The 21,295-nt window shown below is 36.3% G+C and overlaps 2 protein-coding genes across 2 annotated transcripts in view; one reads left to right on the forward strand and one right to left on the reverse strand.

Annotated features, from left to right (window-relative positions):
- The window catches only part of FILIP1L (filamin A interacting protein 1 like), a 20,893-nt gene extending 9,374 nt beyond the window's left edge, over window positions 1–11,519 (forward strand). Inside the window, exon 2 of the mRNA XM_085301470.1 lies at window positions 8,387–11,519. Within this exon, the coding sequence (XP_085157596.1) occupies window positions 8,502–11,162 (2,661 nt within the window). The 5' untranslated portion in view covers window positions 8,387–8,501 and the 3' untranslated portion in view covers window positions 11,163–11,519. The remainder of the gene's footprint in view (window positions 1–8,386) is intronic.
- Window positions 1–21,295, reverse strand: part of CMSS1 (cms1 ribosomal small subunit homolog) — a gene marked incomplete at its 5' end in the record, with an annotated part of 243,070 nt that overhangs the window by 212,713 nt on the left and 9,062 nt on the right. The window lies entirely within an intron of this gene.

The raw sequence follows: 21,295 nt of genomic DNA on the forward strand, positions 1-21,295 counted from the left end.
TGCCATTGAAATGCCAACAGTAATAGATAATCTCAGAGAATACCTGAAACAGCTGTTAAATATAGAAAGAGAGAAGAAGAGAAGTATATCTCAAATTATAGACAGAAATTATSTACCAAAATTGCTTAGCATTAACAGATTTCAGATTGTTGTCTTAATCTGAAAGATGTATTATTAAACTGAAAAGTATGAAAAGATGACTTAAGAGTTACAAACTTACCAGACAGAGCAGAATCTGCTGTTTCAGGTCAGCAGGTTTCCCTAGGAAAGATTTCACTCAGAGATTCAGAACTTCCATAAACTCACCACATCAGCCACTTGAATGACACTGATTAGATACTTGGGACAAAAATTCAGCCCTCAAACTATCATCTTCTATCACCATTAAACACGACATGGCAGTGTTAACTAGGCAGTATTTACTTCATACAAGCTAAACACATGAGGCTGGAGACAATCAGTGCTTACTAAAAATTTCCAAGAGAGCATGGACAAGCTGCACTCTTGTGTCTGTGCCCAGTCTCCCCACAGGGGCAAAGGGGAAAAAGATAGACAGGGCTCCAAAACAGTCTTCAGGAAAGTCTTCAGTTAACTCCTGCTACAATTTTTCACTTGCTAAGTTCTAGCAGTGGCCTCCAGTGGCACAGATACTCCATACAGAGAATGCCAATACTTCCACCTGCCCATGGGAAAAAAACTGAAGGACAAGCACTGCACCTGTTTATCTTCATAGTGTTTCTGTGAGTATTTTATAACACTGGCGGTTTTAGCAACAGCTCAACAACGTGCAATCAAGGGAGAACATTCCAGCAGTAATGCTGAAAAGCACACACTTAAAACAAACAAAATTCAAGTTCATAAAGATGCCGGACCTTTCCTGTAAATTTAAGTTGTTTAAAATGCAGTCATTTTGATGACTACTTTTAAAATTATTAAATGCTAAAATCAGTACTTACCTTGACTTATTTTGAATAATAACCATACTATTAAAACCTCCCTTGGTTAATATTAATTCTCCAAATAATTATACAGTAAGTCAACACTGCTTTTCCCTGTTAATAAATCTGAAGTTGAAGTACAAATGTCTACTTGTTTAAGCTGCAGAAGAGACAAAAGCAGGACCTAGACTAGAAAGGGAGATGTTTTGCCTCACTCTTGTTGCTTTGACCCCCATACCACATCTCTTGTGGTTCATCTTTCCATTTCCTTCTGAAAGCTTTCCATCTGCAAAACTATAATTTCCTGGCTGACGTAAATTTGAAGAGTTCCAAATTCTGGTGTTGCATCTGAAATTACTTGCTTTATTTTTGACTTTACAGTTTGCTTGGAGAGGGAAAAGAAAAAAATAGAGAAAAAGAAATGCACTATGGTAACATGAAAAGAATCTCAAATTATTAACTAGCAAACCTCAAACTTTATTCAGGTGAGCCCCTTAAGTTATAGATACATTTAGATTCAGAATAAAAGAGGATTAGCTTTCACACTACAGGCACAATTATATGCCATTGAAATGCCAACAGTAATAGATAATCTCAGAGAATACCTGAAACAGCTGTTAAATATAGAAAGAGAGAAGAAGAGAAGTATATCTCAAAAACGTAGCACACCAGACCAATATAGCTCACAGTTCATAGTGCCATATTTTCTAGTAGCTGAACTCTAGCAGTTTTTTTCTTCTCCTTTTTTTTCTTTTCTCTCTCTCTCTCTTAAGCTAACTCCAAGTAAAGCTCATTATTGTTGAGGTCTTGTCAGGACAGAGCTCATTTACAGTCATGTTTTTCCGGACATGCAGTYGAGAGAGAGAAAAAGAAAACAAACAAAAAATGGAAAACTGGCAACAATCTAACAGGATAGCAGCATCTTACCTCCCGTCTAAAACCACAGCCTCTTCCTACTATAATGTCGGATGTTAGACATGGCTATCATTACAAGCCTAGAAACGACTGCCATAAGTCATGAAGAACTATTACCTCGCACATTTGAATAGTTATTGCCACACAAAAAGTGTTAATACTTTTGTACAAGGTTTTTGTTCTGATACGTCATTTCCAATGAACATCTATATATGAAAAGAACTGTAGCTGATAATTCAAGATAATTTTTTTTCTTGAACTAAGGTTTCACGATAGGCTAAAAATGAATTTTAGATTAAAATGACTCTAACCAGATATGATTGATGATTCAATCTTAAACTTAAATCCACCAGTATAAATATATTAAAAATTTCTGATGTGATTACTGGCATCAAAGCTAACGCTGGACTTCATAACATGTGAGCAGCACTGTAAGTATCCTACCATCAGGAGTTTACAAACACACTGATTGAGACCATGATTTCACAATTACTATCATTATTAGAGATTAATTTGTTTTTAAAAATATGTATTATCCTACATAACTTTACTCAGTATCACAACTAAATACATCAGGTTATCTATTTTAAATTTTGCCCAAGTCAACCAAAAACCAGCAACATCACTTATCACATATGATTTTTATGAAGACTTGCAAAGAAAGTCAGCATTATAAGCATCAGATAAAACAATGACTACCCTTTCTGGTAGCCTGTGGAGTAATAAGCAGAACTCATAGCCCCATCACTATAAGTTTTCATTCTATAAAATAAATTTCCTTATCAGGAAATTTGCCTTAAACACACTCTCTCTTGCAGCTGGGATGCCCCTTGCACAGATTTGCATCCTAGTATAAATTAATGATTTAAGATATACATATGTAAACAATATACTGGGAAAAAATTAAAATAAAGTGATAGCATTCTGTTGGGAACTGCTGACTGATTCACATAAAGCCAACAGATTACACAACAGCTATGGTATGCTGTTGCTGCTATAATTTGAAAGACTTTTGAATTTCTTTATGACAGGAAAAAAAAAGAAGCACCAATAAAGATAACAAAAAGAGCTATAAAACTAGCCATAACATATGTCTTCCTCAAAACTATACATCAGTAAGTACAATTATAGGCAAAGGAGAAAATAAAAGAAGAAGAAAAAGAATAGCCATCCCAGGACCAGAGACCCAAATTAGCAAACCCAAATTTTACTGCCACAGACTGTGGAAGACAAAGACAGAATGGAATGCCTTTCTTCTGAAAATAAATACTTAACGTTATTGGTGTCAAAAATTAGATCAACTTGTAGGATTTACCAGAAATGAAGAAGCATGTTTCTTCTCTTAGTAAAAGCCATGGCTTATTGCTTACTGAGAAGAATGCCTCAGATGAAGAGTCATGACTTCATCTACATTTAAAAGCTTTCAGCTTAGCATTTTTATTTACATTGTATAAGGGGAAACTCAAGTACATGTCCAAAAACTTTAGAAACAAATCTCCCTCATGTTACAACCTGTAGAACCTCTAGTAAGGCACATCTTTAAGCAGGGGGCTGGGGAAGGGGGAAAACGAGGAAGAGCACATAGACAAAGATATGTACTTCTAAGGTTTAAAAAAAGCACAGTATGTCACAAACATTCAAAAGATAAGTCATTTCTGCAGAATGACCTGATACAAATCAGGATATTGATAAGGAGGATATTAAGATCTCTTCAATACTTGGGTGGGAGGAATGGTGAATGTCCAGCTTTACAAACAAAGACCTACTTAAATCACATCCTTAAAGAACTCAGCCTTTTCTAAAGTTAACATTATATGTTAACTTAAAAAACAAAACAAAAAACACAAAACAAAAACCTTTTTGTTCTTTTAGAACAAATTCCAAAATTAAAAGAGAACAAGGATCTTGCAATCTCAGTCTCCCATGTTTTCTTTAGCTTCCTTGAAACTCATGGGAAAAGCCACTCTCCTATAAGCCTGTTAAAACACAAATTAAACAATACCAATGTGATACAGGTCCCTAGCAGAATGGAAAAATCCCACTTAAAAAGATATCACACGACATCAGAAAGACAATGGGCTGTTTTGAGTGTCTCGTAGGGAGCAGAGTCATATGTTGCTAAATATAACTTAGTGCTGCCAAACCAATGAGCATTTGAAAAAATCTAGTAAACAAGACAACATGCTTAAATATATGGCCTTGATGATATGAAGCTATAGCATGTATACAGAGAAAAGCAATTATGTTGAACAGAGGAGAGCTGATGATGACAAATATGATTACTTTAAGGAAAAAAGAAAAAAAAAAAAAGCAGGCAACTGGCATTGCAGCCAAATACAATAGTAAGCCACAATAAATCAGTAATTTATAACAGAAGCTCTGAAGAAAAGGAGTAATAAGACACTGCCCTGAYGCTGTTTAACTACCTAACATTCATGTCCATAAAAACAGCTTCCAATGCCTGTTTTGGTTGGCCTGAATTCAGTAAGGGTTCTCTAGTCCCATGAAGTCAACTGCTTGGAATTATCTGTGAAAGTTTTGGCCAAACGATGCATCTACTTTTGTCTAAAATGAAATTACACATTCACGAAATTAAAACTAGAAATGAAAATAATAATAATATCTTATTGGATAGGACAGTGCTTATTCATCTTTTTTGACACCAATCTTTGTTTTGTCCTTTGCACATAGTTAAATGGCTCTCTCAAATACAATATGTTCAGGTCCTTCAAAGACACCTGGTGGCTTAAAACTTTTATTTTGGTGCAGATATACAGACACTAAAAACACAGCGGTTCAAAAGTCACACATGCACTTTTCTTTAGTCTGCTGTTTACACGGCCAGACTTCATAACACTGAAGACATCAGAAGTTAGGCTTACTATTGGGTGAGGAGAAAGACCAACAGGTAATCAGTCTCCATCTTGTGATCCCATGRGAAATGATCCTGGACACCTGCTGTGATTTGACTACAGAGATCACAGCAGGATCAAAAGCTAAAGGCAAGTCTTTAATTTGTACAAAGAGAACGGAATATCCAGCATCCTTTGTTTCCCTCCCCTCATCTAGTCAATTTTATTTCCTGATTGCYCCCTACTGCACTAAAACATTTCAGCTGGCATCACTAAAAAAAAAACTTAAGAGTTGCTGTGACTTACACAATCACAAAATAAGAATTCAGCTGCCGAAGAAAAAATTCTTCTCCCAACTGACTTCTTACAAAAATCAATCTCACCTCTGCCCAAGAAATCATTTTAGTTAGTTGAGAGAATTTTCCATATAGGAGTACACGAATAAGCACAAATAGTTATCAGAAGCAAGTGCATAACTACATGACATCAAAACCCCAAAACCCCTACACTTAATATGCTGCCTTTTTTCTTTTTAGATTGAAGCACATGAAAATCCTGTAATTCACAGCTTCTGAACTACACTTCTTAACCTAGCTTAACTTCACTGAAGTGATTTTAAAGTATTCTTTCAAATGTAGATAGATCTAAGGGGTTAGAAATATTTGCTTTTATTCTTTTTCAATTTTAAGAATTCTAATTTATGTTTTGAATGAATGAAACATTTTAGTACCCTAAACTTCTCTGGAATAATCAAAGAAACAGACTCTCTTGAAAATCCTTCTCAGATTATGCAATGATGTAGATCAGATACCAATAAATTTAGGCATTTCTGTTCAAATAACTCTTGCAAAAAATGATTGGATCAGAACTTAGTTTAGACTGCCTCACTCATGCACTAAATCTTGAGTGCTTAGCTGAATCAAGAGTTTAATGAGCATTCCAGGTAGCTTGGGAAATGAAGCCATAGAGAGAAAAGAGCGAAAGAGAGAGAGTGAAAGAGAGAGCAGGCGTGAGAGGAGGATCCTGAGAAAGAGCGAAAGAGAGAGAGTGAAAGAGAGAGCAGGCGTGAGAGGAGGATCGTGAGAGAGCGACAGACTGAGCGAGGGGAGAGAGAGGGAAAATAAATACAAACTGTATATACACAGGATGCTCACTGAAAGAACACTTCTGGGATTGTTCACTCAGACCTGAATCAACTGATTTTTAAAAAATCAATTATCTTATTTATATCATAAAACATTGCACAAAATCCTTGTGAAAATTAGAATTGTTCATTATTATTTGCCCCCAAAGTTTTCTTTCTAGAACACTAGAATTGTTTCTAGAACAATTACAGGGACAACTGAAGTTGCAGCATTATAGTTTCACTTGGCCAAAGAGAAATCAACTAGYTGATATGATGTTGAGTAAAATACCAATTAATTTAGGTATTAGTTACCTCAGCTAAAAAAGTGCCGTGCAAAAATAAACTACAGTGAAGCAAGCTAAAGTAAAATAAATGCTAAGAAGTCTGAGTCTATTTTAACAGCATTATTATAAGATGTCTAACCTTATGCACACGCAAAAACTGAGTTCATTCCAAATGAAATTGTTAGTTATGCTTCTGTTATGGTTTTATATCTATGGCAACAGTAAACCATCAATTGAACTTCACTACTAAAGCATTCAGAGACAAGGGTGGGGAGGGAAAAGAACTCAAAGTGAAACTAACATTAAAAAGAGGACGAAAATCTATATACCGACAACACAATAAAAAGCCRGCTTTGAAGATCATGCAGTCCCTACCTACTTGTTCTATCAGAGGGCAACATTCCTTCAAGCTCACTTCACAAATCCCTCCCTCTCTATTTACACTTTTTCATGTCTATTTRACCCATTATATTAATTGGTTATTGTAAAGAATTAGGGGCTGTATACAGTAGTCTTTCAGATCAACTCAGTTTATTACTTTTCATGCCACCAATTTCTCACATAGATCATTTCATTACATCCAATATAGTGCAACTTTTGCACTAAAGTAGTGCCAGGATGGTGAAGATGTTGTAAGAAATTTCACAATCGTAAACTTCTACCCAGTATTAGCCTTAAACAAGAGGTGTCTGATGGACAATTGTAGAGTAGCAGGAACTTCCTCTCACAATGCAGGAAAACTACAATGTTACTGAAGTGGATGTTTCTGAGGCAGCCCATTAAATCCCTAGGAATAAATRCCTCCAGGCAGTCAACATCTAATAAACAACTGTGCAAAGGAGGCCCTTATCTAAGCTCTTCCTGAATTAATAGGAAGGTTGCAACAAGAGCTTGTCAGTGGGAGGCTGTAAAGGTTTACCGCTTGGACAAGGGCATCACAACCCTGATCAAAGACAAAAGTGGAACAGGCATCTTATGTTTCTGCCGCAATTTCTAGAYGAGCAGCATCATTCTGGGGGTTGGGGGGAGCCAAGGAAGGAGGGAAAGGATGGAGGGGGCCTCAGCTAATATGTACCTAAACAGTCACATTGTTCAGATACAGTTGTGATATGCATTTCCTTTTTTCCCCTAATCCATACAACTAGATATATATCACATATATGCCCAACACTGAAATGTACAGATTTTAATACTTCTGGATTCTATTATTTCAAGTTACACTTTCTGCACTTTTCTTTAATGTGGAAAAAAATAATTGAAAGGAGGCAGATGTGCTGTCCAAACCTAATGGTATCTCATTTCCACCATACAAAGAAACTAATTATTTGAGATATTTGGAGGTTTCTTAGGATCTTAAATGAACAAATGCACAACCTTACCTCAGGTCTCTAGCAAATTAAATATGCTGTAGCTCCATAAAAAATGAGTAATAAATTAGAGAAACTAAGTTTAGGAAAACACTATGAAAAGCTTTAAAAGTCATATAAAGCAGGGTTATAGTCAAGTACATTTGCAAGTTTTGGATATAAGACCAAATTTGAAATTCACAAACAAGCAAGAAGTTTGAACTTTCTTAAGCCCAAAATACACAATCCAATTCCTGTTTTATCTGCTGATAGCAGATTTTTTTGTGATACAAGATGACATGGCCTGCATTTCCACTGAGGACTGACTCACTCGCAGTGTTTAGTTTTGCTCTGATGTGCTGTTTAGAAATTGATGTTACTTTCAGCCAATCTGCCTAAGTGTGGGCACATTTTTTTCATATATTTTAACATCTATAAGGTTTAATCATAAAACATTGGGATGGTTTAAAAGTAACGAAGACAGTAAGAGGTTTATAGTGCTGTAAACTGTACTCCCCCCTGAGGGGTGCTCTGATTTAGTTGTGCCCATTTCTAGACCACCATGATAACCACATTTCTAAAAAAACCCTGCATGTACACACCTAGTTTTAATAGAGACCCAAGACCAGTGTTGAGTGCAGGATATCAGAAAGCAGCATTGCACTTATATCTGTCAGAAGCTGCAAGTTAAAGATGCATAATTACTGGAAGTTTTAGGCCTAAATGACCATCCCAAACTGTCCATTACAAAAGAACTTCTAAATGGAAAGATAAGGTCTGATGTTACAAGAAAATGCCTGCTTATAGTTACAAGAACAAGTGACTGTTCRTGCACATCTAGCAGAGATGTCATAATATTTCAAATGCATTTTTAAACATTCACTAAAATATGGCTACCCGCTACCACATTATTTTTCCCTTTCAGATTGAAAAAGCTTCTTGAACAAGAAACAGTGTACCAGGCAAAAAAAGAGAAGGAAAGTAACAAGAAAATAGCTAAACTAAAAGAAGAACTGACTAAACTGAAATCCTTTGCTTTAATGGTGGTGGATGAACAGCAAAGACTCACTGAGCAGCTGAATCAACAAAGTCAAAAAATTCAAGAATTCACCACTTCTGCAGAACAAGCACATAAGAAACTTGCTTCTGCTGAAGCAAAAGCTCAAGAAGAGGAGCAAAGAGCCAGCAGGCTGGAGGCTGAACTGCAAGCCCAAAGCAGTAAGATTTCCCAGGATCAAGAAGCAATGATGGCCAAACTAACCAATGAAGACAGTCAGAATCGTCAGCTCCGGTTAAAATTAACTGCACTCAGCAGACAAATTGATGAGTTGGAGGAGACCAATAAGTCTTTACGAAAAGCAGAAGAAGAACTGCAAGAACTAAGGGATAAGATAAATAAGGGAGAGTGTGGAAATTCCACACTTACGTCCGAAGTAGAAGAATTACGGAAACGACTGCTGGAAATGGAAGGGAAAGATGAAGAGCTCGTAAAAATGGAAGATCAGTGCAGAGAGCTTAATAAAAAATTAGAAAAAGAAGCATCACAGAGCAAGAATCTTAAAGGGGAAGTTGACAAACTCAACAAAAGAATAATGGAGTTGGAAAGATTAGAAGATGCTTTTAACAAGAGCAAACAAGAATGTTACTCCCTGAAATGCAACCTCGAAAGAGAAAAAACATTAACAAAACAGTTGTCCCATGAGCTGGATGGCTTAAAAGCTAGAGTTGGAGAGCTTGAAGCAATTGAAAGTAAGTTAGAAAAAAMTGAGTTTACACTTAAAGAAGATTTAACAAAGCTGAAAACTCTAACAGTGATGCTTGTGGATGAAAGAAAAACTATGGGTGAAAAAATAAAGCAAACAGAAGAAAAGCTGCAAGCTGCAACTTCTCAGCTTCAGGTGGAACAAAATAAAGTGATGTCCGTTACAGAAAAACTAATTGAGGAAAGTAAGAAGGCACTGAAATCAAAATCTGATGCAGAGGAAAAAGTGTCCAGTGTTATAAAGGAAAGAGATGAACTGAAAAACAAACTCAAAGCAGAAGAAGAGAAAGGAAGTGATCTTGTTTCCAAAGTGAATATTCTAAAAAAAAGGCTTCAGTCACTGGAAGCTGTTGAAAAAGAATTTCTTAAAAACAAGCTTAAGGAAACTGCTAAATCCAGCACCTCCCTGCAGCACGAGAACAACAAAATCAAAGAGCTTTCCCAAGAAGTTGAAAGGCTTAAACAGAAGTTGAAAGAAATGAAGGCCATAGAAGATGATCTTATGAAAACTGAAGATGAATTTGAGTCTCTAGAACGAAAATACATCAACGAACGGGACAGAGCCAGGCTTTTATCAGAGGAACTAGAGGTTGTGAAAATGGAATTGGCTAGGTATAAATTAACAGAAAAGGCAGAGTCCAATCAAGAGCAGCGGCTTTTAAAGAAACTTAAGGAAGAAGAAGCTAAATCAAGTCACCTTTCCAGAGAAGTAGATGCACTGAAAGAGAAAATTCATGAATACATGGCAACAGAAGACCTAATCTGTCATGTCCGAGGTGATCATACACTCCTACAGAGGAAACTCATCCAGCAAGAAAACAAGAACAGGGAGTTAGCAAGAGAAATGGAAAGCCTCACAAAAGAACTAGAGAGGTACAGACGCTTCAGTAAGAGCTTCAGACCCAGTCTCAATGGAAGGAGAATTTCTGACTTGCGCTTTTTTTCTAAAGAAGTCCAGACAGATCTAGCAGACAACGAACCACCTGACTACAAAACTCTCATGCCTTTAGAGCGAGCAGTCATAAATGGGCAGCTGTATGAAGACAGTGATAATGAGGACAAAGATAACAATGAAGAGGAACAAACAGTGTCTTTCAAAAGTAGCTCATCTATTGCAAATGCCGTGAACAAAAAATTATGGATCCCATGGATGAAGTCCAAAGAAAACCATCCTCAAAATGGAAAGATTCATACAAAGCAAAATGGAAACTGTGCACAGACTGGAGACTTAGTGCTAAGCCATACACCTGGCCAACCTCTTCACATAAAGGTAACTCCAGACCATGGACAGAACACAGCAACACTTGAAATAACAAGTCCTACAGCTGAAAGTCCTCACTCCTACACAAGTACAGCAGTTATACCAAACTGTGGCACTCCTAAGCAAAGAATAACCATTATTCAAAATGCTTCCTTAACACCTGTAAAATCAAAACCAGCAGAAGTTTACATGAGCCCAGAGCAAGCCATTTCTCCTATTAATATGGCTACTTTTGCAAGATCTCAAACTCCTGAATCATGTGGTTCTCTAACTCCTGAAAGAACAATGTCCCCTGTGGCTCTACCAGGCTCAAGCTCTCAGGAACAAATACTCTCCTCAGAGCCTTTGGAAATTGGAGCCAAGCATGCTGTTTTTAGAGTATCCCCAGACAGGCAGTCATCATGGCAGTTTCAGAGATCAAACAGTACGGGATCCAGTGTAATAACTACTGAAGATAATAAAATTCACATCCATTTAGGAAGTCCTTATGTCCAAGCTCTTGCTAATTCCAAGCCCACCAGCCCTTGTACTCCAGTGCAAGATAACAGAACTCCAGCACTAGCTAATGGAATACCCAGTAAGCCCACCAATAAAATCACCAGCAGTATTACTATCACACCAGCAGCCACTCCTCTCCCACGGCAATCACAAATTACAGTAAGTAATGTCTATAACTGACCCCCATCCATGCTGACACCCTTACCAGCAACCCATCCTGTTATTCATTCCAGCAAGAATTATTTGGAACTGCCCCTTTGCTTTGGGAGAGATCTGTGCATGAACTATACAACAGTATATGGAACTAACGTTAAGTTTTGCCTGCTTAGTGTTATCAAGTGTGCACTTACTGTATATTTTCTCATTGAAATACAGTTATGTAAAATATTTAGTCTTGCACTTGTATAAATGCATCTTTATGTATTTCCATTTTTAAAATAACTCTCATTACTTTTGACTGCAACTTGCCTTGACAAAATATTTTAACATTACAAAAACAGTAAATAATTGATTATTTTTCTCATTGCTTGCAGAACATTTTTTTTCTTTGTGTGTTTTGTTTTGGTTTTGGTTTTTTTGCATGTATAATAGAATCGGAATTAAGCCATAATATTGCCTGCTAATTTCAGATAAGATCTTCCGTGCTATCTCTCAACTCCTCCTAGCCCTCACATTTCAGATTTTTACAACATACATACTCAAAATTACATGTATAGTATCATATTCAAAATTTATGATGCATAAATGATATGTTTTAGAACATAACCACACCCCCCATCCCACCCTCCCTTTTTTTTTCAATTTACAGCCAAACTCTTTGTTCAGTTAAAACTCTTTTTATACCTTCCTCTAATACTTTCCTGTAACTGAATTGAATTCAAGAGCCTACATCACAAAATGATTCTCTTCCAATTAGGCAAGTGTTTTTTTCCAATACAGCAGAAAAACTGCTACTGTTTAGGTACATTGTAAAACTACAAACAGCAACACTTACATTCCTAAAGGATAACCCAGAAGAGTGGATTCAAACACACTGTCATCATCAGACAGGTGTATAGAAGAAGAGCTAGCAAGCTGTGATGCACCTTAACATTTTTCATATAATAGGCAGAACAAGTTTGCCAGGAGAGCGTAAATAAGGTCAGCTCCCCAGTCAGGCCTAGGCCTCTAAGAGTAGGGTAAATAGCAGTACCATACAGTACAGACAAAACAGGTTAAGATATCTCAGTGATGGATACAGTATTAGTGCCTAAAATAAGGGCAAACATGTAAACAACTCCGTCAGTTTATAGGTGTTAATCCTAACCTCCTAGTAAATATTGCTATTAGTGGACCAACTTCATTTTGAATGCACTTTACAAATCAGACCAAAGATGTGAAATGCACTTTCAAACATGTCTTTTTTTCCAAAAGCTGTTTTGAAAAAATGCAGATTGGAATGACAGCTTCTTATTCTAAAAAGTTAAACGCCTATGTATCTTATCCTTGATGGTGGTGGTGGTGAGAGGGGACATCAAACTTCCTTATTAACATGGAAGTTTGCATGTAAGCAGAAAGTCGTTACTCAGTAAAACCCTATCTTTATTCTGCTTACATTATCTAGAGCAAAATCTACTTATGTTATCTAGAGAAAAAAAAACATTTCTGCAGTATAATTCAGCACCTGATTCAGCAAAGGACTTCAGCATATGCTTTAATATAAAAAAGGACTTTTATAATTTAAGTCCTTTGGCTGTACTGGAATCTAAATGATTACAACACAGGTAAAAGCTGATTTTGGAAGGAGCAGTTTCTACTGAAAAGCAAAACTCACCACCCATTCATACTGTATGTCAGAAAAATCAAAAATGGGGAGAAACATAATGAAGTTACAGATATGTCACAGCTTTGGCTATAGTTTTGGATATAAGAAATGTATTACAGTTGAGTGTCAGCAGTATTTAAAAGACAAAGCACAGAGAACTGCATGAGCCCAACTTAGTATCATGCATAATCTGATAAAATGTCTCTTAAAGTTAATAGGCTAAATATGAGGAYCTTGCCACTTGCTTTGTCTCAGTTTAGCTCCACTGACTGAGAAAGTGAGTCCCAGCTAAAAGCAGAACAAATTAAAGTGGGTCAAAACAAGTACATGACGTAATCCTGCAAAGTAAAGTTTGGCTCCCATCAATTGCAGCCAAAGTTACTGATCAAGTAATAACTTTAGAGTATGCTAACTATATAAACAAGACATTTTATTACGTTAAGGTTACAGGTTCTTAATCACAGGGTTCATCCAAAATTAAAAAGAGATCCATTCAAAATATATCTTCTGCACTTCCAGAATTTCAGTTACTGCATGTTCTATTGGTCCATACTCAGGGCCTCTGTGCAAAAGCACATTACAGGCAGGTATTGAGTAACAGTATTTGCAGTACGCACTTGACAGTGTACTGACTGATGCCAGATTCTCTAAAAATTAAATGATAAACAATTGTCCTTCAGAAACACTAGTATCTTATTCAACTTCACTTAAAAAAAATACACTGAAAAATATATTTCACTTCATATCTATGTTCCAAATGTACATACATATGTTGACCATTAACCACCTGGCCATCTATTACAATGCCTTGTAAAAAATAAGCAGAAATCAGGAGTCATAATAATAAGCATACTTAGGCCTCTGGACAGTTCCCAAGCTCCTATGAATAAGGACATTCAGAGTTTAGAATTAAGTTTTGAATACAAAATCTAGATCAGAGTTCATGCCACTTAAAAGTTTAATTATTAAACAGGACAGCACTTAACTCTTGTTCCTGTCATAATCCTTATACTGGTTATGGCTTACCAGTAAACTGCCTAATTAACGAAAGATACAAGAAGCAGCSACACATTACCATTACCTCCCCAAAAGCAGCAGCACCATTGCCTGTAAATGAACTTGCTACATTTCCCAAAACCACATCTTGATTAAGGCATACTTATATTCTCCCATGGATGAAAAAATTGCTATATAAATCTTATTTGTAGACTTCAGAATGGACTGATTTTTGTCATCAGCTTCACCATCTGAAAAATCAAACAACTATTTTGATTGAAAATAATATCTGCTGAATAAAAACTGTTTTCCCTTTTCAAATTCCTAAGATTTGTTTCACAGCATAGAGCAGAGAAAATAAATGCCTGGATATACTTACCAAGAGCTGAAATTTACTTAAAATAACTTTCTGAATAGAAATAAGCTAGTTGCTATTTTCTCACAAAATAAACAAAACCTTAGGGACTGAAATTACCGACTTACAAACTGACCTTAAGTTTTTAGTTTGCCACTCTGTATTTCTGACTTTTTATGTTCTACTGAGTGGGAATATTCACCTACRTCCTTGGCAGGCAAAGAGAAAACAACTGAACAAGGAGAAGATTAGCTGTCTGTAAAGTGATTTAACCACTCTGAGCAAAAACATCAAACACATTCATATTAAAATTCAACCAAGTAAGGCAGTTTTTCTGTGAATCCCAAGCATCCTCTAAAGGGTAAGTATTGCTATTTTAAATTTGGAGTTAGAGACACTCTTCTTTTCAATATTTGCCTAAAAGCCTAAAATCTGACAGGTACTTAMAATAATGATTCAAAAGAATATTTGGAAATATTAGTCACAGAAAACACTTAGCAGGTTATGTCAAGGGACTGAACTGTGGAACAGAAGAGCAGTTTTCAGCTGATCATAACATCAACCCTTCCCTTTCCCATCCCGCAAGTCTATAAATCTACCCTCTCCCCAGGATGAAGAGTTTAGTCTTCAGAAAAAGAAATGGAGAATTAAACTGATAAAAAATGGCAAAATTTATCAGTCCACTTTCCTGTATCTTTTCACTTTATTTCAGTAAGCAAAGAAAGGAATACAAGCACGTGCAACATGAACAGCTCAGTGCTCAGCATTTTTGAGTCACTCTGTGTGACCATTTAGATACTCTGTCTTGAAAACCTTGCTGAACAGATGGCATGGTAGTACCACAGTGCTCCATGCAGTCTTGCAAAAGAAATATTTATAATTTTTGTCCTTACAAGGAAGATGAATGAGGAAAGTGAGAGAAAAGCAGGAGAGGAAAAGAGAGCACAGTAAGAGTCATTAACTGTATTCTGAGAGCAGAGTGCCTATCCATCAACTGAGAGATGGTATTTCAGCTTATTAAAAATTCTCCCTCAAACAGCTAATTAAAGAGTAGAATTCATGAAAATTACAGGAGCAGCCAGCTAATCCTCCCGATCCAAAGCATTGTAGATTAGGGAGAGATCTTTATATAAGCATCTCATGAAAGGCTTAGAAAGGCGTCCTCTCCACAATGGGGAAAAAATAATCAGAAACAGATTTGTACAGCCTACTTTCGGATTAAGAGTGAATGGACGCTGCAGGGTTAGGTGATGGAAATGGAGTAGCCATCTGCACAATGACTCTGTCCCTAGGAAACAGCTATCGAGACAGGCAAAACAAAATCTGACAACTGCCTAATCTCCAGGCTTAAGCAAAGACTACCAAAACATTATGTTACCAAGAAACGGAAGAGAAAAAGATCTTATGGTTCAAGCACAGCATGAGTGGGTGTACACATTTTAAATAACATTTAAAATAAGACCAAGCACCACAAGTGGGAAACAGCTCAAGAAAAAAGAAGACCTTGAAAATGTAAGGAGCTTGAAGTGTTTCAAACCTGTAGTCAGTGGCCACAGGATGTTATTGAATTCTCTCTGCTAGCATATCACCCAATGTTCTAGTGCTCTGCGGGCACTCAGAAAGCCTCACACATCAGAATTACCAACTAAACTTGATTCTCCCCAGACCACTGAACAAAAAGCTCTCAGGAAGTAGACTGAGTACAGCAAGACAGGCTTGTTTTATTGGTGAGTCTCCACTCCCCAGGCAGTGGCCTCACATCACTGGTCTTCCTATAAGGATGGGCAAAAGCAGCTCTCTCTCTTTCTCTCTCTCTCCTCTTATCTCATATCACAGAATGCTGCCATTTCAGTTATACTACCATTACTATTCAGGAGGCAGCACTGTGAACCAGCTCAGGAAACTACCCAAGACTGCAAAAGAAAACAAAAAAATCACCCTCAGTAAAAACCAGAATAGATATTTTGGTCAACTTCACAACACAGCTCTGCAAACAGCCCCTGAAGAGGTAAGCAGCAGGGCATGAGCAGCCTGTGAACTGCAATCACTGCCAAAAGCCCTGGTCTTAAATGATGACCTTAGATACTACCGCTATGGTTTCCAAAAGATACAATCTATGATGCAAGTACATCATAAAGCTCCCCAAATAGACAACAACCAATCATCGGATACATACATATATACGTGTACGTATGTGTGTGTGTGTGCACATATACCCACATCAATTTTTATATTTATTTATATATATACACACACACAATTCTGATTAATACACTTTTAAATGCAGAAAATTTCTGAGCTCAACCTGGATAACCACTGTACACTTCTTCAACAAAAATATTAAATAATATGGGAAAAATATATTCAAAGATTTAGAGCAGGTAATTTTGATGTAGCAAATGTTTTCATTTCAAAAGTTGTCTGTACGTATGTCAACAGTTCCACATCTTTTCTGCACTGCAGAAATACACATAGATATCCTTAGTTGCCCACAGTCTGTACAGAAGGAAATCCTCTGCCAAGAATATTACTGAAAGAATGGCAATATAGATTTAAACCAAGTGAATTGATGATCTCATACATATTTGTAAAATAACATATTATATAAGTACACTAAAATTTAAGTATCAGTAATAACATTTAAGTACCAGCACTGCCCTCTCCTGGACAGAATCAATATTAGTGTGTTAAATAATCTTTTAAAATAACATACTCAGACTGTAGATGCTCTAATGGGGTGACTAAGATTCCTTTTCGTTTCAAGGAGTAACGGGACACAGAACTAACCACAAGCAATTGTTCATTTCAAAGAAGAGCAAAACTGTATTGTGTTACTCATTAATCAGTCTCAGTTAAATCCTTGTCCTGGGGGAATTGACAAGTGACATAATCTGAACTATTCCTGCACTTGTCAATTAATTATTAAAGATGAGTCTTTAAATTAACTTATGTTTAAAGAGGATCACATTTCCCAGTGAAGACGTGTCCTAAGAAAAGCAAGGCACACGATAAAATTTTAGTAATTAGGAATATGACTTCTACTTTCAACTCTGTCCAACTGTACTCTTTTCCCTATCATCAGGGAGCAGATTTAAACTTGATGTTTAGAAAATTAGGAAACTGTGGAACACTTGAGTATAGGAGCACAAATCATGTCACATATAAAGAAGTTTTTTCTAATTATAATATAGATTTTCCTGTCAAGCAGTTCATATTGTTGAAATCAAGAATTCCATCACAGGCCCAAYGTCAGCAGAACAGCAGAAAACACAGAAGCTCAGAAGGGGCTTCAGGACACTTCTCATTCTCTTTCTTTACTACAACTTGACTRCGTCCTTCCAGACATATGCCTAGCTCATCCTGTTTGTTCTAAAACACCTGCAATGATAAAAGATTTCACAGTTACCCTAGGCTATAGCAAGGCCAAAATACCATTGCCATTTAAAATCTTCATAATTTCTAACCAAAACTTTCTTTGCTAAAATTGAAATCCACTATTTCTTTTTCTGTCCCTCCACCAGACTTTGAGAATCATTTTCTCTGAAGCAGCTTTTCACATATTAGAAAACAATTATCAGGTCTTTTCTCCAGTTTTTCCTCTCCAGATTAAACAAATCCTATTGCTCTACCACCTAATATCTCCTCAGGTACTGTAATTGTACAGATTGTTAATAATTTTCGTTCTTCCAAGCTGTTTATAATGTATACATGTCTAAAGAGTGCAGTGCCCCAAACCAGACAATATTCTAGCTAAGGTCTCATCAATGTTAAGTATAAGGACTGCCTTGTACATATTTATATATAAAGCTCCTGCATACATATCCCCACATCCCAAAACAGCTGCACAAAAGGAAACACAGAGCACTGAGAACTTTCCCTCTGGATTTCTGGAGGCTAGAAAGTGAAAGAAAAAAGAAATATCCAGATGTCCTGGGCAGTTGAGGAGGCCCAAGTAAAAATTTCAGCCAAAGCTGCCTTTTTTGGAGACTAAAAGGTATATTCAGTTCTGCCGCTTAATCTTAATTCACCTCAACTTGCAGACTTAGCTTGCATTCTGACTGCATTCAATCATCTAGGAACAAACTGATGTTTGGCAAGAGGCATGCTTGTGTGCATACAGATCTCTAGATTTTTGCATAAAGGATATACAGCACCGCCCCCTTGTCACTTTTACTAATATTGCTCAAATCTCTTAAATCAAAAATTTAAATTAAATACTGAAAAAGAAGTTATTTCTCCTAGATTTAAAGTTATTTCTCCTAGATCAAGTTCAATGACTGTAGAAAGATAGATAAGAAAACTTACAGCACAAGTGCTACATGCTCCTCTCTGCTTATAGGAATACAGTTCCAACARGAAGCAAACCGAACATCATACCTCCACAAAAAATCAGGACCAAAGGTAGATGAACTTCTTGAACATGACAGGAATAGACACATTCCTCACACATATACATACTCACAGGCTTGCCTAAGCCCACCCTCCAAAAAGAAGGTATTATATTGTGCTAAAATATCTGATGGCCCATACAAACAACCCAAGCTACCTCTGTGCCCATGKGAAAGAAGAAGCGTGTGTATGGAGTACAAATTCTCGTACTTCAGAGCATACATTGATAACTGACTTCCTCAAATTAGGAAAGTGCATTTTCACAGTTCCATATGAAAATCCTACAATTGTCAGTTGTGGAATATTTGTCCCAGTCCCTGAAGTACTTCTTGTCATTCACATGAAATAATAGGCACAGCCACTGCATCTCAGTTCTCATTATAATGCTCTTTCTCCTCCCAGTGCTTATTTTGGGTGATTGACATCTGTTCCAGGAGTCAACTTAAAACTGAGGAAGTTAAAGAACTTTATGAAACTGCAGTTCTCTTGGTTCTTAGATCCTCATTGCTTGATTTGATAATGAGCTTTAATTGCTTATTTCTAGTTATAAATGCTACTGGCAAAATGTTGGTATTCTCTGAAYACAACATCTAAAATTATTAAATATGATGCTCTTCTGTCAACAGACAGACATTTTATATAACCTGATCATTCCAAAACTTGGCTAGTTTAAGATGTCTTTTGTTTTATTTTTATTGTAATTATTCCTGTAATTATTTATTACTCAATTGTGTTTAGACACATTAAATACTGGAAAACCATGCAACAGCTCAAATCCCATATAGATAGCTCCTAGGATATGTTTGGTTTCTTGGGGTGTTTTGAAAGCACTGGTAGGGACTGGCAAGGGCTCTCCAGAGCACAAAAGGCAGTTTAGCTTGGTTTTGGAAGGATAAAGCCATCTTATTTCCTCTTCTGCTACTTGGAAAGATAACAAATATTAAAAATTAGTCAACAGGAGGGAATTCAAGAAGCCATAATTAAACAATAATGACGAATATAACTGTTAGATTCAGAAGAAAAGTGGATGTCAAAAAAGAAAGAGGCTATGCAAATTGTTTATCTTAAAGGAGGAAATGAATGGGCAGAAAGGGTGCATGCATTTGAAGAGAGTATTCTTGATATGCACACAAACTTTCCATACACATATACAACAGCTAATATTAAACTGAACCCCTCGACATCAATAACTAATACACAATTTTGTAGTCACATAGGTCTTTCCAAAAAAAGAAAATGGACATCCCAACACACAAGCGTTCTGCATCTGATGTACTTGCTTGCATGCATCTACACCAAGTAGTAGGGAAGGAACTAAGAGGATTCTGCAAATTTTTCAACAAAATCAGCGCAAAACTTTACATCATGCTTTTCAAACAATTCTCATGTTATCCCATTTCCACTTACAGATACAGTCTTACAGCAGCTTAGGCATTGACGTAGTCAACTGACTCAAAATGTTCTTTTTGTAACTCACATCTGAGATTTACATTTTGTAAAGCAGCAAGTGTTAAAAACTAAATGAAGTTCTCAGTCCTTGATCCATCTGCATGTGTAATTCATTAGAACTTAAAAATTTAAATACTAAGTTGTTTTGATTAAATTCAAGTTATCCCCTCTTCTCTCTCTAGACTATATACCTGGAATGGTAAAAAAGAAACTAACGTTTAAGTGCTGAAAGAGGAGGGAGAGAACTAGACAGACAGTGTGTTAAAAGCTTCACTTAAAACAAAAGTTTCAGCTGTACAGTTAAATTGGTACAATCACTGAAGTGCATGTTTGGTTATCCTGGCACAGAAACTTAACATTGGAATAGATCATTTGCACAGGAAAACGACTTCGAACACACAGTGGTTATCAAGTTTGAGTCTATGCCAGGAGCTACATCAATTCATTTATTATGGCTTTAAGCAAATATAACACACTTAAAAGACAGCAATACAAATGCTATACATACTGAGACCTACATGAAAAAACAGTAACTTTGACAAAATTTTATCTAAGTTGTAATAATTTACATGTACTCAATACTGTCATTCAGAACTGCAAAACAATATAATGTTCAATCATCAAAATTTTTTGGTTAAAACAGATTCTGGCTGCTCCGAACATACTGCAAATGATGCTTTTAATGAAATGGAAGTTGGTGCAAAATAAAGGTCAGACCAAAGGGGTATTATCACACCTAACTTCCCACTGATTTTATAGGACCTTTGAGTCTGATCAATCAACTACAGACATTATCTTTCAGTTACTTTGTATCATATGGACTCTCTAAACTGGAATATGTCTCCAAAGGGAAATTTTATTATTAGAGATTCAACCACATTTTAGCACGTATTTTAGCAAATAAGATTTTACATAATCATCTTTTGTTAACACTGAGATGAACTGATAAAATGCTTCTGCATTTCTCTTCTCATTACAGTCAGGAAACCGAGGTAGACACTTTACAATTCCTCTAAATTCAGAGCAGATAGTAGCACAGCTGGGACTAGCCACTCAAATGTTTTATTCTCAATCCTGTATCTCATCTGCCATGTCATGTCACATAGTTAGATAGCAGGCTGTTCCAAATCAGTACTGAAATCATATAGAAGTTATACAGAGTATCTCCTCTAGTGTCCCTACCTTCTTCTTTAACACAGTGCTTTTGACAATTTAAGCAAAATGCTTTGGGGTTTTCTTCCCCCCTTATAAACTAACAAGCTGCATGATAAAGTTTAAGATTATCTTTAAAAAGCACGTAATTTTTTTATTTTATTTTTT

This window comes from Rhea americana, unplaced genomic scaffold (genome assembly GCF_003343005.1).
Source record: "Rhea americana isolate MKP2758 unplaced genomic scaffold, rheAme1 scaffold_177, whole genome shotgun sequence".
In the NCBI taxonomy this organism is placed as follows: domain Eukaryota; kingdom Metazoa; phylum Chordata; class Aves; order Rheiformes; family Rheidae; genus Rhea; species Rhea americana.